Source organism: Bubalus kerabau, chromosome 11, assembly GCF_029407905.1.
Source record: "Bubalus kerabau isolate K-KA32 ecotype Philippines breed swamp buffalo chromosome 11, PCC_UOA_SB_1v2, whole genome shotgun sequence".
Taxonomy (NCBI): Eukaryota; Metazoa; Chordata; class Mammalia; order Artiodactyla; family Bovidae; genus Bubalus; species Bubalus kerabau.
Window position 1 is genome coordinate 77,738,306 of NC_073634.1, and position 16,695 is coordinate 77,755,000.

The following is a 16,695-nucleotide window of genomic DNA, read 5'->3' on the forward strand; positions in this document are numbered from 1 at the left end:
AGAGAAAGTGAAATAAATTAGAAATTCCTCTGAACCCTGGCAACATTTTTCATCACAACCTATGTTTCTAGTCTTATCTGTTAATGCTGTTTTCGAAGTAATAGTTTCTCTAGGCCTGTGAGAATTTATGTAAAATTTCCTAGCTTAGGTCTGTATGTAAATTGCCAACTAGAAATTAATTATAATCATAAATGACAAGTATAAAATTGATTAAAATTGACTGCTTACAAAGCAAATCTGGCCTAACTCTGAAGAATAAATGAATGGGCAGTTTCTTTTTCATAAGGTTGAAAATATTAGGAAACAATATTAAAGAAATTATGCTTTTAAAAGTTGGTAAGATTATCCAGAGTGAAGTAAGCCAGAAAGAAAAACACCAATACAGTATACTAACGCATATATATGGAATTTAGAAAGATGGTAACAATAACCCTGTGTACGAGACAGCAAAAGAGACACCGATGTATAGAACAGTCTTATGGACTCTGTGGGAGAGGGAGAGGGTGGGAAGATTTGGGAGAATGGCATTGAAACATGTAAAATATCATGTATGAAATGAGTTGCCAGTCCAGGTTCGATGCACGATACTGGATGCTTGGGGCTGGTGCACTGGGACGACCCAGAGGGATGGAATGGGGAGGGAGGAGGGAGGAGGGTTCAGGATGGGGAACACATGTATACCTGTGGCGGATTCATTTTGATATTTGGCAAATCTAATACAGTTATGTTAAGTTTAAAAATAAAATAAAATTTAAAAAAAAATAATAAATAAATAAAAGTTGGTAAGAAAAAGAGGAAGTTAGTGTTTGAACACCAGTACTCATACATTTCAGTAATTCCTCACCTTGAGACCAAATATTTAAATCAGGTTTAGGTTGTATAATTCCTGGGGTCTGTTATTCTTGCCTTCATGGAGATTCTACTGGTCTTTGTGAACTATTTTTGTGTATTAACTTGGATAAAATTGAAAATTTAAGTTTAAAAGGGCACCTTGTCGATTGTTAGAGGTAGTAACCTATTGTAGAAAATGCTTTAACCATGTAGTTCAGTTCAGTTCAGCCGCTCAGTCGTGTCCGACTCTTTAGATGGACTTGATTCTGAAAATTAGGCTGCTGGACAGTGTTCTGCATCTCTTCTCTTTGCAAATATGTGGCTTTCCAACCACTGCTAATTCTTCTTTTTGTTTCCATAGGTTGATGAAAAAACTGTAGGAGAACCTGGTTGGCTTTATGGTAGTTTTCAAGGAAATTTTGGCTGGTTTCCAGGCAATTATGTAGAAAAAGTGACATCAAGTGAAAAATCTGTGTCTCCTAAGAAGGCCTTACTTCCTCCTACAGTATCTGCTACCTCAACTTCTGAGTAAGTTTTTAGCTAATAATGGAATTTATATGTCACTGCACATGTTTGAATCCCTAATATGTATTTGTGTCAACCTGATATTTAATCATGTTGTAATCTGCACTGGACTCTGTCAGAGTACCTTTTGTTCCAAATTTAATACTGAAGTTTAGTAAATAAAAACATAGGTCATGATTTTTTTTAATAATTTGTGTTTAAGCACAATGTATATTACATATGAGTAGATAAATTGGTAGTACTTCATTAGATTCTAAACAATTAAGTATACTTACATCATATTGTTATATTTATAGATCACTTTCTTCAAACCAACCAGCATCTGTGACCGATTATCAAAATGTATCTTTTTCAAACCTAAGTGTTAACACATCATGGCAGAAAAAATCAGCTTTTACTCGCACTGTGTCCCCTGTGTCTGTATCACCGATTCATGGACAGGTTTGTATGTTTCATTTTTGTGTGTTTTATTCTTTGACGTTGCTCATGCTTCATGTAAAATAGAATGAAGATTTTTGCACAAAGGCTTCATTGATTCATTTACCAGTTTGTAGCATTTAGTTTTGGTTCTTAACCATTCATATGTGATACAAAGTTGAAATTATTAGGGATTTCTCAACAGTTTATTCTCTTAGTAACAAGTTGGTCCCAACTAAGGTTTCTAAACTCAAAATATCATCTTTACAAATTTGATTATATTCTTAATTTGTAGTTATTGTAAGAAGAGCTGTGGGCTTGGGGTTTTTTTTGTTTGTTTGTGTTTTCCTTATATAAGTCATTGTGTGAGAACTGTATTACATGTGTATTTAGCCTCTGGTTTAGCTGTAAACAAGATGCAAGCATTTACATTGCTGGTAGTTTAGTCTCTAAGTCATGTCAGACTCTTGCAACCTCATGGACAGGCTCCTCTGTCCATGGGATTCTCCAGGCAGGAATACTGGAGTGGGTTGCCATTTCCTTCTCCAGGGAGTCTTCCCGACCCAGGAATCGAACCCCGGTCTCCTGCATTGCAGGCAGATTCTTTACAGACTGAGCTATGAGGGAAGCCCATTGTTACATTAACATTATTAAAAAGAAATTGCAGACTTTATCAGAATAGAGTCCTGCAGATTTCACCTTACTCAAAAAATGTTTATTGTGTGACCATAGGTCCTAGGCATTTATTCTGTGCTAGAAATTTAATGGAAGAAAATTCTGTCATTAGTCATCAGCTAATGAAGACACATATTAAAAACTGTATGAGAAGTGTTGTAATGAAGATATTTTATGAAATCCTAAGGGTTATTCAGTTCAACCAGTGGGAATCAGAGCAGGCTTCACAATAGTTAAGGCATTTCAGTAGAACCCTCAAAAATGAGCATGCTTTTAACAAACAGAGAAGGAAAGTTATTCCTGTGAAAGAACAATTTGGGGAAAGTCACTGAGGCATGTTAACACAGGAGTTTATAGGAAACAAGTATTGTTTATAGTGTGGCTAGATTACCAGATTCATAAAGAAAGTGTTAAAATGTAGTTGGAGAGAGAGGTTGAGATTTATTTGTGAAGCATTTAATGTCATACTAAGCAGCTGGCAGTGGAAAGTCCATGTGAACGTCGCTCAGTTGTGTCTGACTGTTTGCGACCCCGTGGTCTATAGCTTGCCAGGCTCCTCTGTCCATGGAATTCTTCAGGCCAGAATACTGGAGTGGGTAGCCGTTCCCTTCTGCAGGAGATCTTCCCAACCCAGTGATCAAACCCAGGTCTCCCCCATTGCAGGCGGATTCTTTACCAGCTGAGCTACCAGTGGAAAGCCCGTGAAGGTTTTCAAAAGGAGAGTTGAGTTGTGTATTTTAGAGAGAGAACTCTGGCAGTCATGTAGAGGCCAGATTGGTAGAAGGAAGCAAAGGGAGGAGACCACCAAAGGGAGGATATTACAGTAGTAACAGGTGATGCTGTGAATCAGTGTCACAGTAGTGAAAATACACAGAAGAGGAGAGGGACTTAAAAAAGTATTAGTCAACCAAAATTTGGCAATCCATTGAACGTGAGGAATGAGGACGAAGTTGAAGTTAAAGATACCTCTTCAAGGTCTTTAGCTCAAAGGATGGTGGTATCATTGTACAATGTAGGAGGAATGGGTTTGGTGAGTTGCAAAAGTGATTACATTTCAGATGTATAACTTAGGTATTTGTATACCTAAGCATGAGGGCCAGGCCCAGCAGGCAGCTTGATTTACAAGTCTAGAGGTCAAAAGATAAAATTACAGTTAAAATATAGATTTGAGGGCTTCCCTGGTAGCTCAGTGGTAAAAAGTACACCTGCTAATGCAGGAGACATGAGTTTGATCCCTGATCCAGGAAGATCCCACATGCCACAGAGCAACTAAGCCTGTGTACCACAACTACTGAGCCTGTGCTCTCGAGCCCATGAGCTTCACCTACTGAACCCACGCACCCTAGAACCTGTGCTCTGCAACAGAGAAGCCACTGCAACAAGAAGCCTGAGCACCACAGCTAGAGAGTAGCCCCCACTCCCTGCAACTAGAGAAAAGCCTGAGCAGCAACGAAGGCTCTGCCCAGCCAGAAATAAATAAATAAAAGTATATAAATTTTAAAAGATACAGATTTGAGAGGTCCTAGGCATAAATAAGATTTTAAGAGAAATCATGTGAAACAGGAAGAGAAAGAGGCTGGACCAAAGAGGAGCCATCAGTCACCAGACTGTGAGCTTCCGAAAACTGGAGGGGTTTCAGTGATGTCACCACCAATCAGAGATCAGGGAAAGAAAGGGTTTGAAGAAGCTTTTGGCTCTGACGTTATCAGTGACCTTGTCAAGAAGTTCAGTAGTAAAACGGTTGCAGAACCTAAATTAGAATGAACTGAGAGGTGAAATTGGAAAGCACGTGCAAGATTTCTGTTTCTTTAAGAAAGTTAGAAGTAGAATTAAGTAGAGAAGCAAAGAAATTAAAGATTCAAAAGAGAGAATTCACAAAGTTACAAAATATTTTTAGAAAATGGGAGGACCTGGTAGAAAGTTTAGAGCCCAGGTAGAGGGGTTAGCCTTATCAACAAAACAGAAACACTCCTTCCTCTGAGAGAAGAAAAGAAAGGAGAAAGAAGAATATGAAGAAGTTAGGAGACAGAAAACAAAAGTGGAGGAAGGTCGAGCACAGCTGCATCTCCATTCCTTGTGGAATAAACTGGATCCACTGCAGTGCGGAGACTTGGAAGTGAGGAAAGAAAGGGTTTCCCTTTTCATTTGTTATGTGATACATACTTAGTGGGTCTATGAGTACGCTTCTTCAGTACAGGGTTTGCCTTCCATACCCATGGTGCTTAATGCCTAGGTGTCTCCTTGAATGGTAAGTGTTGGGTCTTTAAATTCATAGAAGGCTATTCAGATGGTTGTCTGTCATATATAATTTTAAATCAGTAGATTAAGATTATCTTAAGTCATCATTGATAATAACTCACTGCCATACCAAACCAGTCTGTTGTTTGAGCAGTAAGTATATTATATCCTGGGAAACAGAAATGACAGTTGTCATTGTTTTCTGTTTGTTTCTGATTTTGTGGTTTTGTATTCACAGGGACAGGTTGTAGAAAACCTGAAAGCGCAGGCCCTTTGTTCTTGGACTGCAAAGAAAGAAAACCACTTGAACTTCTCAAAACATGATATTATTACTGTCTTAGAGCAGCAAGAAAATTGGTGGTTTGGGGAGGTTCACGGAGGAAGAGGATGGTTTCCGAAATCTTACGTCAAAATCATCCCTGGGAGTGAAGTTAAGCGGGAAGAGTAAGCACTTAGTTTTGTGTGTTTACATGAGATGTGAATGTTGCCAGTTTCACTGATGAGTCAGCCAAAATACAACTGGCTGTGCAGGAAAAGTAGAAGTTTAAACTTAAGTCTGAATATCAGAATGGTGATTCCTAGAGTGAAATACCTAAGGTATTTGTACCAGTTTTAGAATATCTTTTATTCTAGTTATTTCAGATTCCTAAAGTTTTCAAAGTGCTTAACATTTTAGATCATTTGCTTTCTTTGCACCAGCAGGTCAGTTAGAGAAGTTATTGTTCATTTCCTTTGGAGCTTTCTCCCTTGTTGTTTACTGTAAACTGTCAATATTCAGATAAACCTTTACTGAGGGTCTCGCCTCTGCCTCTCCCATCTCTGGATCTCCAGAGCTCCTTGCAGGTCCCCTTTCTTGGTGCTCATGACCCACTGCGTTGTAGCTCTTTCCCTTCTCTCCTATAGTCCTCATTAGACCATAAGCTCTAGGAGGTGGGAGTCACGTCTTTTTTGTTCTCGTTTTAGATTTTTGATACCTAGTGTGATCTTAATGCCTAGTAGCTGCTCAATCATACTTGCTTAGTGAAGAGAGGAGCTAATGAAAGAACACACAAATGAAACTTTTGCATGAACAAAAAACAAAACCGGATGGGGTCTCTGGTCTTTATTTCCCAGTCGGTAGGGGAGTCAGGTCATCAAACATCTTTACTACCAAGAACTAAGTACTCTAATGTAGCTGTGGGTAATTATCATTGTGTTTTATGTGGAAGTTGGTCTAAATAGAAAAGCAAAATAATTTATTGAAAAGGAATGGGGTCATTGGAAATTAAGATCCTTGAGTTCTGATTGTATTTTTGCCAGACTGTATGGGGTAAGCCTTCTTGGTCTCGAGTTTTTTTCATTGATTGAATGAAAATAACTAAAAAATCTTTAAAAATTCTTTCAGTGCTAAGGTTCTGTACATTAATTTTTAGTTCAAATGTCAGAAGACATTTACTTTTCAAACTGACATGGAATTCTAGAGTGTGTGATAACAGTAGCAACAGTAATAGCTGATGTGTGTGCTGGCACTGGGCTAGACCCTGTGTGGTGGTTATCTTATCTAAACTCCATAACATTTTACAGAGAAGGAACACACAAACACAAATAGGTTAAGTTTAAATGCTTAAAAAGACATTTCTTCTAACTTTTCCTTCAATTACTGCTCCTTTCTAACAGATAAGGCATGCAACTTGAAAACCTATAGTAATGGAGAATTCAGCCAGGCAGTCCATTTGGTGTGCCCATGAGTTGTAGTAAGAGTCCACTTTTAACCCGAAAACTGCTTCACTATACAATTTGGTCACATAACTGGGGACCCCTGATATATATACAGATGTCTAGTTCTTACTGTCACAGTTTTCTAGATTTTTTAGAACAGTTTCCTAGGTTAAATTGAAAAATAAAAGCTGTATATGTTTCCAGATGTAAAAATAAAGTGCTGTTATTTTTATATATTTTAAATGTACTGTGCTCTAAACAAGTAGTAAAATTTATAATTGCCCTTATTTTTTTCTAACCAAATCCAGCCCCATATGTGGTTCACCAAATAACTGCCCATTTACCAGTATGTAATGTCTTTTAGATTTAGAAAAGCCAAATAGCTCACATTTGAAGAACTATTTATAAATCATATTGAAATTACTTAAATAGATTAAAAAAATTTAGTAGTTTGTAAGTAGGCAGTTTATAATCCACTAAGATTTTGAAGTGTATGAGCGTATTTCTAGCTTGTGTACTGAGACAATATTTCAGTTAATTTTAGCCCTTTAAAGAGCATACTGCTAAAAACGTGCTGTCTTCATCAAACCGTCTTTCTTTTTTATTTACTTGATTACCCTTTTTATTGATTGACTTGATTTACCCTTTTTATTGTATTATTATTGTTTTTTATCTGTTTTGTGTGTTTATTTGGCAGACCAGAAGCTTTGTATGCGTCTGTAAACAAGAAACCTGCCTCTGCAGCCAGTACAGTGGGAGAAGGTGAGCTTTGGTTAATTTGTAAATTGGATGGAGGTCAGATTAGCTACTGACTAGTTATATAACTGACTTCCCACAGTTGTTACTCTTACTGCTTTTGTGTCTTCAGTGTTAAAGTGAAATTAGAAGAAACCTGCTGCCACTCTATTTCACATGAATATTTAGGAGATAGAAAATATATGACTGAAAATACTTGACACTTTAAAAAAATCAGTACTATAAAAGTTCATATCAGTTCAGTTCAGTCACTCAGTCATGTCCAACCGTTTGCGACCCCATGAACCGCAGCATGCCAGGCCTCCGTGTCCATCACCAACTCCCGGAGTCTACCCAAACTCATATCCATTGAGTCGGTGATGCCATCCAACCATCTCATCCTGTGTTGTCCCCTTCTCCTGCTCTGTCTTTCCTAATATCAGGGTCTTTTCAAACGAGTCAGCTCCCAGTAGCATATTGGGTACCTACTGACCTAGGGAGTTCATCTTTCAGTGTCCTATCTTTTTGCCTTTTCATATTGTTCATGGGGTTCTCAAGGCAAGAATACTGAAGTGGTTTGCCATTCCCTTCTCCAGTGGGCCACATTCTGTCAGACCTCTCCACCATGACCTCAATAAATAAATAGATAAGTGTTGAAATGAAATAGCATAAAATTTTTTGTTTTCCTTTTATTATATATTATAGATGTTTAAAATATAAGGAAATTTTAGTACATTTAGTTGTTTATGAATTGCCTTTTTTTTTAGCCACACTGTGCAGCTTGTAGAATTTTTAGTTTCCTGACCAAGGATTGAACCCGGGCCCTTGGCAGTGAGAGCATGGAGTCCTAACAACTGGCCCACTAGGGAATTCGCTGAATTGCATTTTAATTACAGTATGGCACATAAATTATTAAGTAGGATTTGAAATCAAGATATACTTTAATCATAAATATTACAAAAAAATTTTTGTTGCCCCTTGGGTGGTTTGACTATCTTAATTTTGAAAATGTGTTGAAAAATGTCTATCCTTACTTCAGACAGTGTTTTTATGTAATAGTTATATAGGTTTATAAATGAATTGTATATATCCATTGTAAAACTAGTTGAATAGTTTACATTTTGTTTATATTGCTCAAGAAAATCAGTTTAATAGTAATTTAAACAGTTTATTCATTATCTACTACATTAGAGATTCTATTCTAGAGCCTAGAATTATGTTTTATTCATCATATACAAGGATGAATAAAACACAGTTTTCCAGGTGCTAACAGTAGAATGGGAAGGATAGGTATATAATTGTAATAAATTCTAAATGAAAGCACAATTTTGAGTAGGACCTATGAATCCACAGAGGTGGCCACATTGTATCATCTTAAACAATGAGTAGGGTCTTGCTTAGTGATGAAGGGAGAGAAGGCTTGGTGGACAGAGGGAAAGGTGTGAGCCAAGGCTCAGCTGTGAAAGGTTAGGAAAGGAAAGGAAAGTGAAGTCGCTCAGTCGTGTCCGACTCTTTGCAACCGCATGGACTGTAGCCTACCAGGCTCCTCTGTCCATGGGATTTTCCAGGCGATAGTACTGGAGTGGATAGCTATTTCCTTCTCCAGGGGAATCTTCCCAACCCAGGGATCGAATCCAGGTCTCCCTCATTGTAGACAGATGCTTTATTAAGTCCTAGGGAACTTGAGTTACCAGCAAGCCTAGAGCCGGAGGTGTACTGTAGAATAAAGGCAGTGGAATGATGCTAGGAAAGTGGTGAGGAGCATTTTGAAAAGAACCTCGCTTATTACAACATACCTTAACCTTGCAGTCCATTTTTTGTTTTATTGAGTCAGCTAAATTGAATAGTATGGGAATGTGGATAGTAAATAGTTTTTGTTTGATGGTTCTGGTCATCTTCAGTTTATGATCTGCAGATCAAATTTCATGTCAACAAATACAAATACATATAAAAACTTAGATAGTTCCCTTAAGGTTATTCATTAACAAATACTTATGGAGCATCTATTCCACGCCAAGCACCGTGCTAGCAGCTGGACCATTGTGATGGAAACTGGCCTCTCATATTGATGTCAGCTGAAGAGTGGGCATTTGCATAACTGTATATAAAAGAATTAAAGAGAATTTAAGAGATTAAACTATATGTAAGAAGGTTAAAAAAAACTTTTCCATGTCTTGACCCTGTAGAGATACTGATATGTATTTGTAGCTTTGGGGTTATTCTCTGTGACATGATGATGATGATGATGATGATACAGTGGGAAAAAAGAAACCTGTGATAAAGCTTTCCATCCATCCTAAGTCGCTTCAGTTGTATCTGACTGTGTGGTCCCGTGGACTGTAGCCCACCAGCCTTCTCTGTCCATGTCATTCTCCAGGCAAGAATACTGGAGTAGGTTGCAATTTCCTTCTCCAGGGATCTTCCTGATTAAAGGGATCGAACCTGTGTCTCTTACAATTCCTGCTCTGGCAAGCGGTTTCCTTACCACTAGCACCACCTGGGGAGCCCCAGTCTTTTTCTAGTAATTATTAAGTAATTACTTCCTTCTACTTTCTACCTTAACATCTCTTTACATTAGGTTTCCTTAAGTCACAAGGTCTTTTACAGCTAATTTACTCAAAATCTTGGAAATTAACATTTTTTTTTTTTTTACTTCTGTAATCTTATAACCAAAATTAGTTTTTTTTTTCTTTATTCCCTACAGAGTATATTGCACTTTATTCATATTCAAGTGTAGAACCTGGAGATTTGACTTTCACTGAAGGTGAAGAAATATTGGTGACCCAGAAAGATGGAGAATGGTGGACAGGAAGTATTGGAGACAGAACTGGAATTTTTCCATCAAATTATGTCAAACCAAAAGATCAGGAGGTAGAGTTACTTTGGTATAGAAACAGAATCATTCCATTCCTGTTGCTCAAGGTTCATATTTATAAAGGATGCTTACATATGGTTTTGGTTGGGCTGCTTTGGTTACAAGGAGACCATTTAAGGTAACTCCAATAAAATATAGTTTATCACAGAGATCCTGTTAGATAAAGGAGAAATGATTTTATGAAATTCCAAGAACAAGAGCCATAGATAGGGGCAGACCTCATGATAACTGAAGTTAGGGAATGGTTTGGATTCAGGGAGGCTTAAAAGGAATCTGTAAATCTTTGAGGCTCTGCCGTTATTATGACCCAGCCCACACTTAGAGTTCCTGCTGCCTTTCTCCTACCACTAGCAGCAGTTCCCAGACTTTTTTATTTCAGGAACTTTGCACATTCTTAAAAGTTATTGAGGACTCCAGAGTTTCTGAAAATATATGGATTATATCTAGCAATATTTCCCATATTAGAAATTAAGACTGAAATTTTTAAAAATTTACTAATTCATTTTGAAATAATGAAATTAAACCCACTATATGATGACTTAAATAACTTGCTTTTAATGGAAAAGAAATATGTACTTCTCCCTCTTCAAAAGCGTTTAACGGAAAGAGTCGTATATTCTTTTGGTTGAAGTAGTTGAAGAAAATTCAACCTCACACAAATATGAGCGATAACAAAAGTATTTTAATAACATGTTCGGATACCTGTGGATATTCTTTGACACTGCTGTACCAAAACTTGACAAGTACTAAATTCTTGTAGATTACTTGCAGTGCAGAATCTGAAGCCAAATCAGTGAACATTCCTTATTGCTACATTAAAATTCACCGGTCTGTTTTGCATACTGAGTGTGATGACATCATTCATTGATCATTTGGCAAATACTGAATCACTGAGTTATGCAAATATTCCCTTATTGCTACATTTCATTATATAATATTTTAAAAATTACATTTGTGGCTTAAAGACTTAAACATAAGACATGACACCATAAAACACCTAGAAGAGTTCACAGGTAAAACATTCTCTGATGTAAATCATACCACTGTTTTCTTCAGTCAGTCTCCAAGGGCAATACAAATAAAAACAAAAAATAAACAAATGGGACCTAATCAAACTTATACAAGCTTTTGTATAGTAAAAGAAACCATAAACAAAATGAAAAGACAACCTACAGAATGGGAGAAAATATTTGCAAATGATGTAACTGACAAGGGCTTAATTTCCAAAATACACAAACAGCTTATACAACTCAACAACACCAAAAAAACAACCCAATCGAAAAATGGGGAGAAAACTTAAATAGACATTTCTCCATAGAAGAAATACAGATGACCAATAGGCACATGAAAAACTGCTCAACATCACTGCTTACTAGAGAAATGCAAATTCAAAAGTACAATGAAGTACCACCTGACAGAATGGCCATCATTAAAACGTCTACAAATAACAGTTCCTAAAAATAAGAAGTGTGATTGGGCCAACTTATCCTGTAAAGTCAAACAGGTCATAGTTGCCGGTATGCATATCACTACAGATGGTGACTGCAGCCATGAAATTAAAAGACGCTTACTCCTTGGAAGGAAAGTTATGACCAACCTAGATAGCATATTCAAAAGCAGAGACATTACTTTGCCAACAAAGGTTCGTCTAGTCAAGGCTATGGTTTTTCCTGTGATGTGAGAGTTGGACTGTGAAGAAGGCTGAGCGCCGAAGAATTGCTGCTTTTGAACTGTGGTGTTGGAGAAGACTCTTGAGAGTCCCTTGGACTGCAAGGAGATCCAACCAGTCCATTCTGAAGGAGATCAGCTCTGGGATTTCTTTGGAAGGAATGATGCTAAAGCTGAAACTCCAGTGCTTTGGCCACCTCATGTGAAGAGTTGACTCATTGGAAAAGATTCTCATGCTGGGAGGGATTGGGGGCAAGAGGAGAAGGGGACGACAGAGGATGAGATGGCTGGATGGCATCACTGACTCGATGGACGTGAGTCTGAGTGAACTCCGGGAGTTGGTGATGGACAGGGAGGCCTGGCGTGCTGCGATTCATGGGGTCGCAAAGAGTCGGACACGACTGAGCAACTGATCTGATCTGATTCTTTATTCTTAGGTCAGGTTCAGGAAGAACATGGCAAAAAAATTAAAAATAAAAGCATTACCTTGTATGTAACAGGAGCAAAACTCACATATGCCTTAACATAGCCAGAGCACATGTGTTATATGTGGTGGTCATTGATTCTGACCCCCCAATGACGAAATGTATTTGTATTAACATTTAATATTCAGAAAAGATTCAGAAAATGAGCTGTTCCTGTTGAGTTGCCAACATCAGCTACTTATATATAATGTATTCTGTCAGAATCAGATCTCCCATAAGTATTGGATTCTTAACTTATTTGATCAGTATAAGGTTAATCATTATTTTGCTCTTATTCTAAAGAAACGATGACCCTGGGAATTAGAAATCTCTAGTCCCTAATAGCCTGTGTACTTTTAACCCTGGATTGTTGGAAAATGATAAAACAGTGTATCTTTTCCTTATAGGGTTTTGGGAGTTCTAGCAAATCTGGAACATCAAATAAGAAACCTGGTATGTATCATGATGAAGCTGACAGACTACCAAAGTGTTTATTAACAGTCTTGAATTCATAGTCCCTTATATTTCTTCTTAAAAAAACCTGGTATATGTATCATGATGAAGCTGACGAACTACTAGGGTGTTTAATAGTCTTGAATTCATAGTCCCTTATATTTCTTCTTAAAAAAAACCTGGTATATGTATCATGATGAAGCTGACGAACTACTAGGGTGTTTAATAGTCTTGAATTCATAGTCCCTTGTTTTTCTTCTTTTCAGAGATTGCTCAAGTAACATCAGCATATGCGGCTTCTGGTTCTGAACAGCTTAGCCTCGCACCAGGACAGTTAATACTAATTCTAAAGAAAAACACAAGTGGGTGGTGGCAAGGGGAATTACAGGTAATAACTTTTAAATAACATTTGTTAATTTTATTATAAAAGTAATGCCTGCTCATTAGAAAAATAAGATTAATAAAAATTTAATTTGTCTTATTTGACTGATTAATAATTAGTTTGATAATTAACAAAGCTCCAAGAGGTATTTACTTATTAGGAGAACATTAGAAAGGTCTTTTTAGTTTATAAATATTATTTGTGTGAAGTATGCAGAGAACTTTGAGACTGAACAATCTCCAAATAGACTTCTACAAAGAGTGTTGAGATGCATATTAAATCTTCCAGTTGTTTAATATTGACCTCCAAGGCCAATGCAGAATTCAAGTGTTCTCAAGATACCCTCCCTCCTAACACAGATTGTAAGTTTGGAGGGCCCTGAGACCACTCCCAGATTCAGTAATTTCCCATAAAAACTCACAGGACTCACTGAAAGCTGTTATACTCATGGTTACGATTTATTACAGCAAAAGGATTTAGATTAAAATTAGCCAAGGGAAGAGATTTGTATGGGTTGGAGTTCAGGAGTGTTCCTAACACAGAGCTTCCCGTTGTTCTCTCCCCATGGAGTCATGGGCAGCATTAAATCTCCTGGCAACAGTACACATGGAGTATTGCCAAGCAGCAGCTCTCTTGAGCCTTGGTTTCCAGCATGTTTATTGAAACCCCATTAGGTAGACACGGTTGATTGCTCACATGGCTGAACTCAGTCTCCTGTCCCTCCAGAGGTTGTGTTCATATTATGACCCAGAGGGCCCACCTTAAATCACATCATTAGGCTCTCCTGCATCGTTAAGGCCCCCCACATAAACTGAGACACTCTTTGAACAGTCAAGACATTTCAAAGGTTTAGAGATTACCTTCCAGGAGCCATAGGCAAAGGCCAGGCCTCCCTTTGGGCAAGGTTAAATTCTTTACTACACAGTTTGGATTTTCTTATTTTTAGTTTATGTCTCAATAATTGTCTTTAGTCTCATTTTTTGTGTTCTTTTTGCTAATTTTATAGGCCAGAGGGAAAAAGCGACAGAAAGGATGGTTTCCTGCCAGCCATGTTAAACTTTTGGGTCCAAGTAGTGAAAAAACTGCGCCTGCCTTTCATCCTGGTATGGAAATGGGTTAACTTGGGTTTCATCTTAGGAAGTTTTTTTTTTTTTTTTTTTAAACTTAGCATTTCTTAGATTAGCCAATTCTTTGAAAAATATTTTTAAAATTTGTTCTTTCTTTACCTCTGTGAGAACTTCCTTTCCAAAAAGTTCTGTTAGAAACAGCCAGCTGTTCAGTGATGCTTGGACTACATCACTCCTTGAAATTGTTTAATTGCTCTACCATCATACTTCAAAGCAGTCGCTTGGATTTCCAAACTACATTTGGGAAATTCTTGCTTTTGTGAAACAGGGAATAGAGGAAGGAGGGTGGGAGAGAACAGCTAAAGGAAATGTTAGCAGAATTTTAACATATGATGCTAATAGGAAGAATTACTCAATTTAACTTGTTACTTTGTCATTATTCCTCTGCTAGTGTGTCAGGTGATCGCCATGTATGACTACACAGCAAACAACGAGGATGAGCTCAGTTTCTCCAAGGGACAGCTTATTAATGTTCTAAACAAGGATGATCCTGACTGGTGGCAAGGAGAAACCAGTGGGGTGACTGGTCTCTTCCCTTCAAACTACGTTAAGATGACGACAGATGCAGATCCAAGTCAACAGTGTGAGTAATATCAAACTATTTACTTCTTAATAGTGCATCAGCTTTAACATACAGCACTGCATTCCTTACTTTTCTCAACCAAATCTTAACACTCTCAGTGAATGTGTATTAATGTTTAGAGTAAGAAAATAAAATAAGAAACTTTCACAAAATCAAAAGTTATATTGCTTTTTTTCAAATACTTTTTACCTAGCTTCAGACCTTACTGTTAGACTTTATCTGAAAAAAGTTCTAGTTCTTTCATGAGTTCCTTGGTATGATAGCAGTCTACACTGCGGCTTCTTTTTACACCAGCCTTTTTCAGCTTGAGAGAGAGTAGAGACTAGCTGGCAGTTAGCGTATTCACCTGTGCAGAATGACCCTTCTAGTGTACAGGTGCTATTAATTTTGCAACCTTATTTCCCACGTTATTACACATCACCCAGGTTAGAAGAAAATTATAAAATTTATTTTACAAATAAAGTGCTTGCAAAAATCTCATTAGGTGTTTTTTAAGGTAGGTAACTCATGCCACAGAGATATATGAATTAAGATCTGTTTCACTACTTTTACTGCAGGGGTCCATATCTCAATGTATATGATTTGGTATTACATAAAATTATCTCTTGATAGTTACCTAACCTTTCTTACACTTGACAGTAAATGTAGCATTAGAGAATAAACAGTACTTGGAAATATTTTTTTAGCTTCATAAAATAGAGGTCACCTTTCCTCACCCTTTTGATCTTTTTGTCCTTCTTAATAAAATACATCATGATTTGTGTTTTTATCATTCTTGTGAAATTATCTAAAAGCTTTAGCCTTTCATTTTAACTTAGCTTCTAAGAACATATAAATGGTAACCCAGTCAAAGCTGAGCGGTGTTTACAATTAAGTGCAAGTATTATTAATTTACTTTGTACTATATCTATCATTTTAAATTATTAGTGCATTATTTTCACTTTAGAGCTTATAAAGATCATTGTGATTTGGGGAGAAGACCGTCCTTTAGATAGAGCAGCTGAATTTCCCAGTCTGGACGTGGAGTCCAGTTTTTTATGCTTTGAATATTCCTAAAAATACCTCAGGGTTTCAGAAGAGGTAGTAAGGAAAATTATAAAACTTGGATTACTTAAATGAAAGACCATTTTTAAATTCTGCTGATGGTTTGGCAGTTTTCAGGGCTTGCCAGTTTGTCTGGTTAATAAAAATACCCGAGGGGTCTTTCCTGGGCCTGAGAGAGGAAGGTCTGGAAGATCTTGGGCTAAGTGATCCTTGGAGGCATTCTAGTTTATCAGTGCATTTGACTTTTATAGTGTCTACAATGTAAAGTGATCGTTTTCCAAGTGTTTTGTTGTTATCTTGTTTTCCAATGGTGGAACATATTTTTCCCTTTTAAGTCTTTTATAATAAGAAATATAAGAAAAAATGGAAGTGTTTTAAAGGAAGAACAGCCAGGAGTATATGAGTCAGTGAAAACTAGTTAAATGTTAGACTATCATGTGTGTTTCTCAAGCCTTTACAAATATTACTTTCATTTTACTAGGTAGTTAGGATATTTTCTAAAGGTTGAGAATTTTCATAGTTCAAATTTGTTGATGTTGCATGTAATCAGTAGAATTTTTCTCACCCACTTGATTTGCTTTATGTTCATTTTATCCCTCATTTTTCTTTTTATAGGACCCAGTGTTGTCTTCCAGTGTGAAAGCACCCCAGAGACCCACTATCCAAGTTTGACTCTAGCGTGGAGACAGGGCAGGCAGCCCTGATCAAATATCTCCTACACAATTCCTTAGCTTCGTTCTCAAATGTTAGAGCCACTTGTGATTATTTCTCTGTGTTTCTAATTTACAGTTAAAATTTATTTGTAACAACTTAAAGGATAGTGGGTCTTTGTGTGGCTTTCCCTGCTGTTCACTCTGGCATCCTTTAGCATTTTTCTCCTTTTTTAATTTGGTAATCGTAGGTCATTAGCATGCATACTGAGTTTGCCCTTACATGGTGGGAGTTCAAACACACAAAGACCCACTATTTGCACAAACTGT

At 37.1% G+C, this 16,695-nt stretch overlaps 1 protein-coding gene across 11 annotated transcripts in view; it reads left to right on the plus strand.

Annotated features, from left to right (window-relative positions):
- The window catches only part of ITSN2 (intersectin 2), a 127,225-nt gene that overhangs the window by 77,828 nt on the left and 32,702 nt on the right, over positions 1 to 16,695 (plus strand). For 10 of the 11 annotated variants that reach the window (XM_055540789.1, XM_055540786.1, XM_055540794.1 and 7 more), the window contains exons 20-28: positions 1,193 to 1,359; positions 1,653 to 1,797; positions 4,925 to 5,130; positions 7,082 to 7,146; positions 9,824 to 9,990; positions 12,534 to 12,579; positions 12,846 to 12,967; positions 13,968 to 14,064; positions 14,480 to 14,671. In XM_055540789.1, coding sequence (XP_055396764.1) covers positions 1,193 to 1,359; positions 1,653 to 1,797; positions 4,925 to 5,130; positions 7,082 to 7,146; positions 9,824 to 9,990; positions 12,534 to 12,579; positions 12,846 to 12,967; positions 13,968 to 14,064; positions 14,480 to 14,671 — 1,207 coding nt within the window. Of the gene's footprint in view, positions 1 to 1,192; positions 1,360 to 1,652; positions 1,798 to 4,924; positions 5,131 to 7,081; positions 7,147 to 9,823; positions 9,991 to 12,533; positions 12,580 to 12,845; positions 12,968 to 13,967; positions 14,065 to 14,479; positions 14,672 to 16,330 lie in introns of all 11 variants that reach the window. The other variant, XM_055540797.1, reaches the window with a different exon arrangement.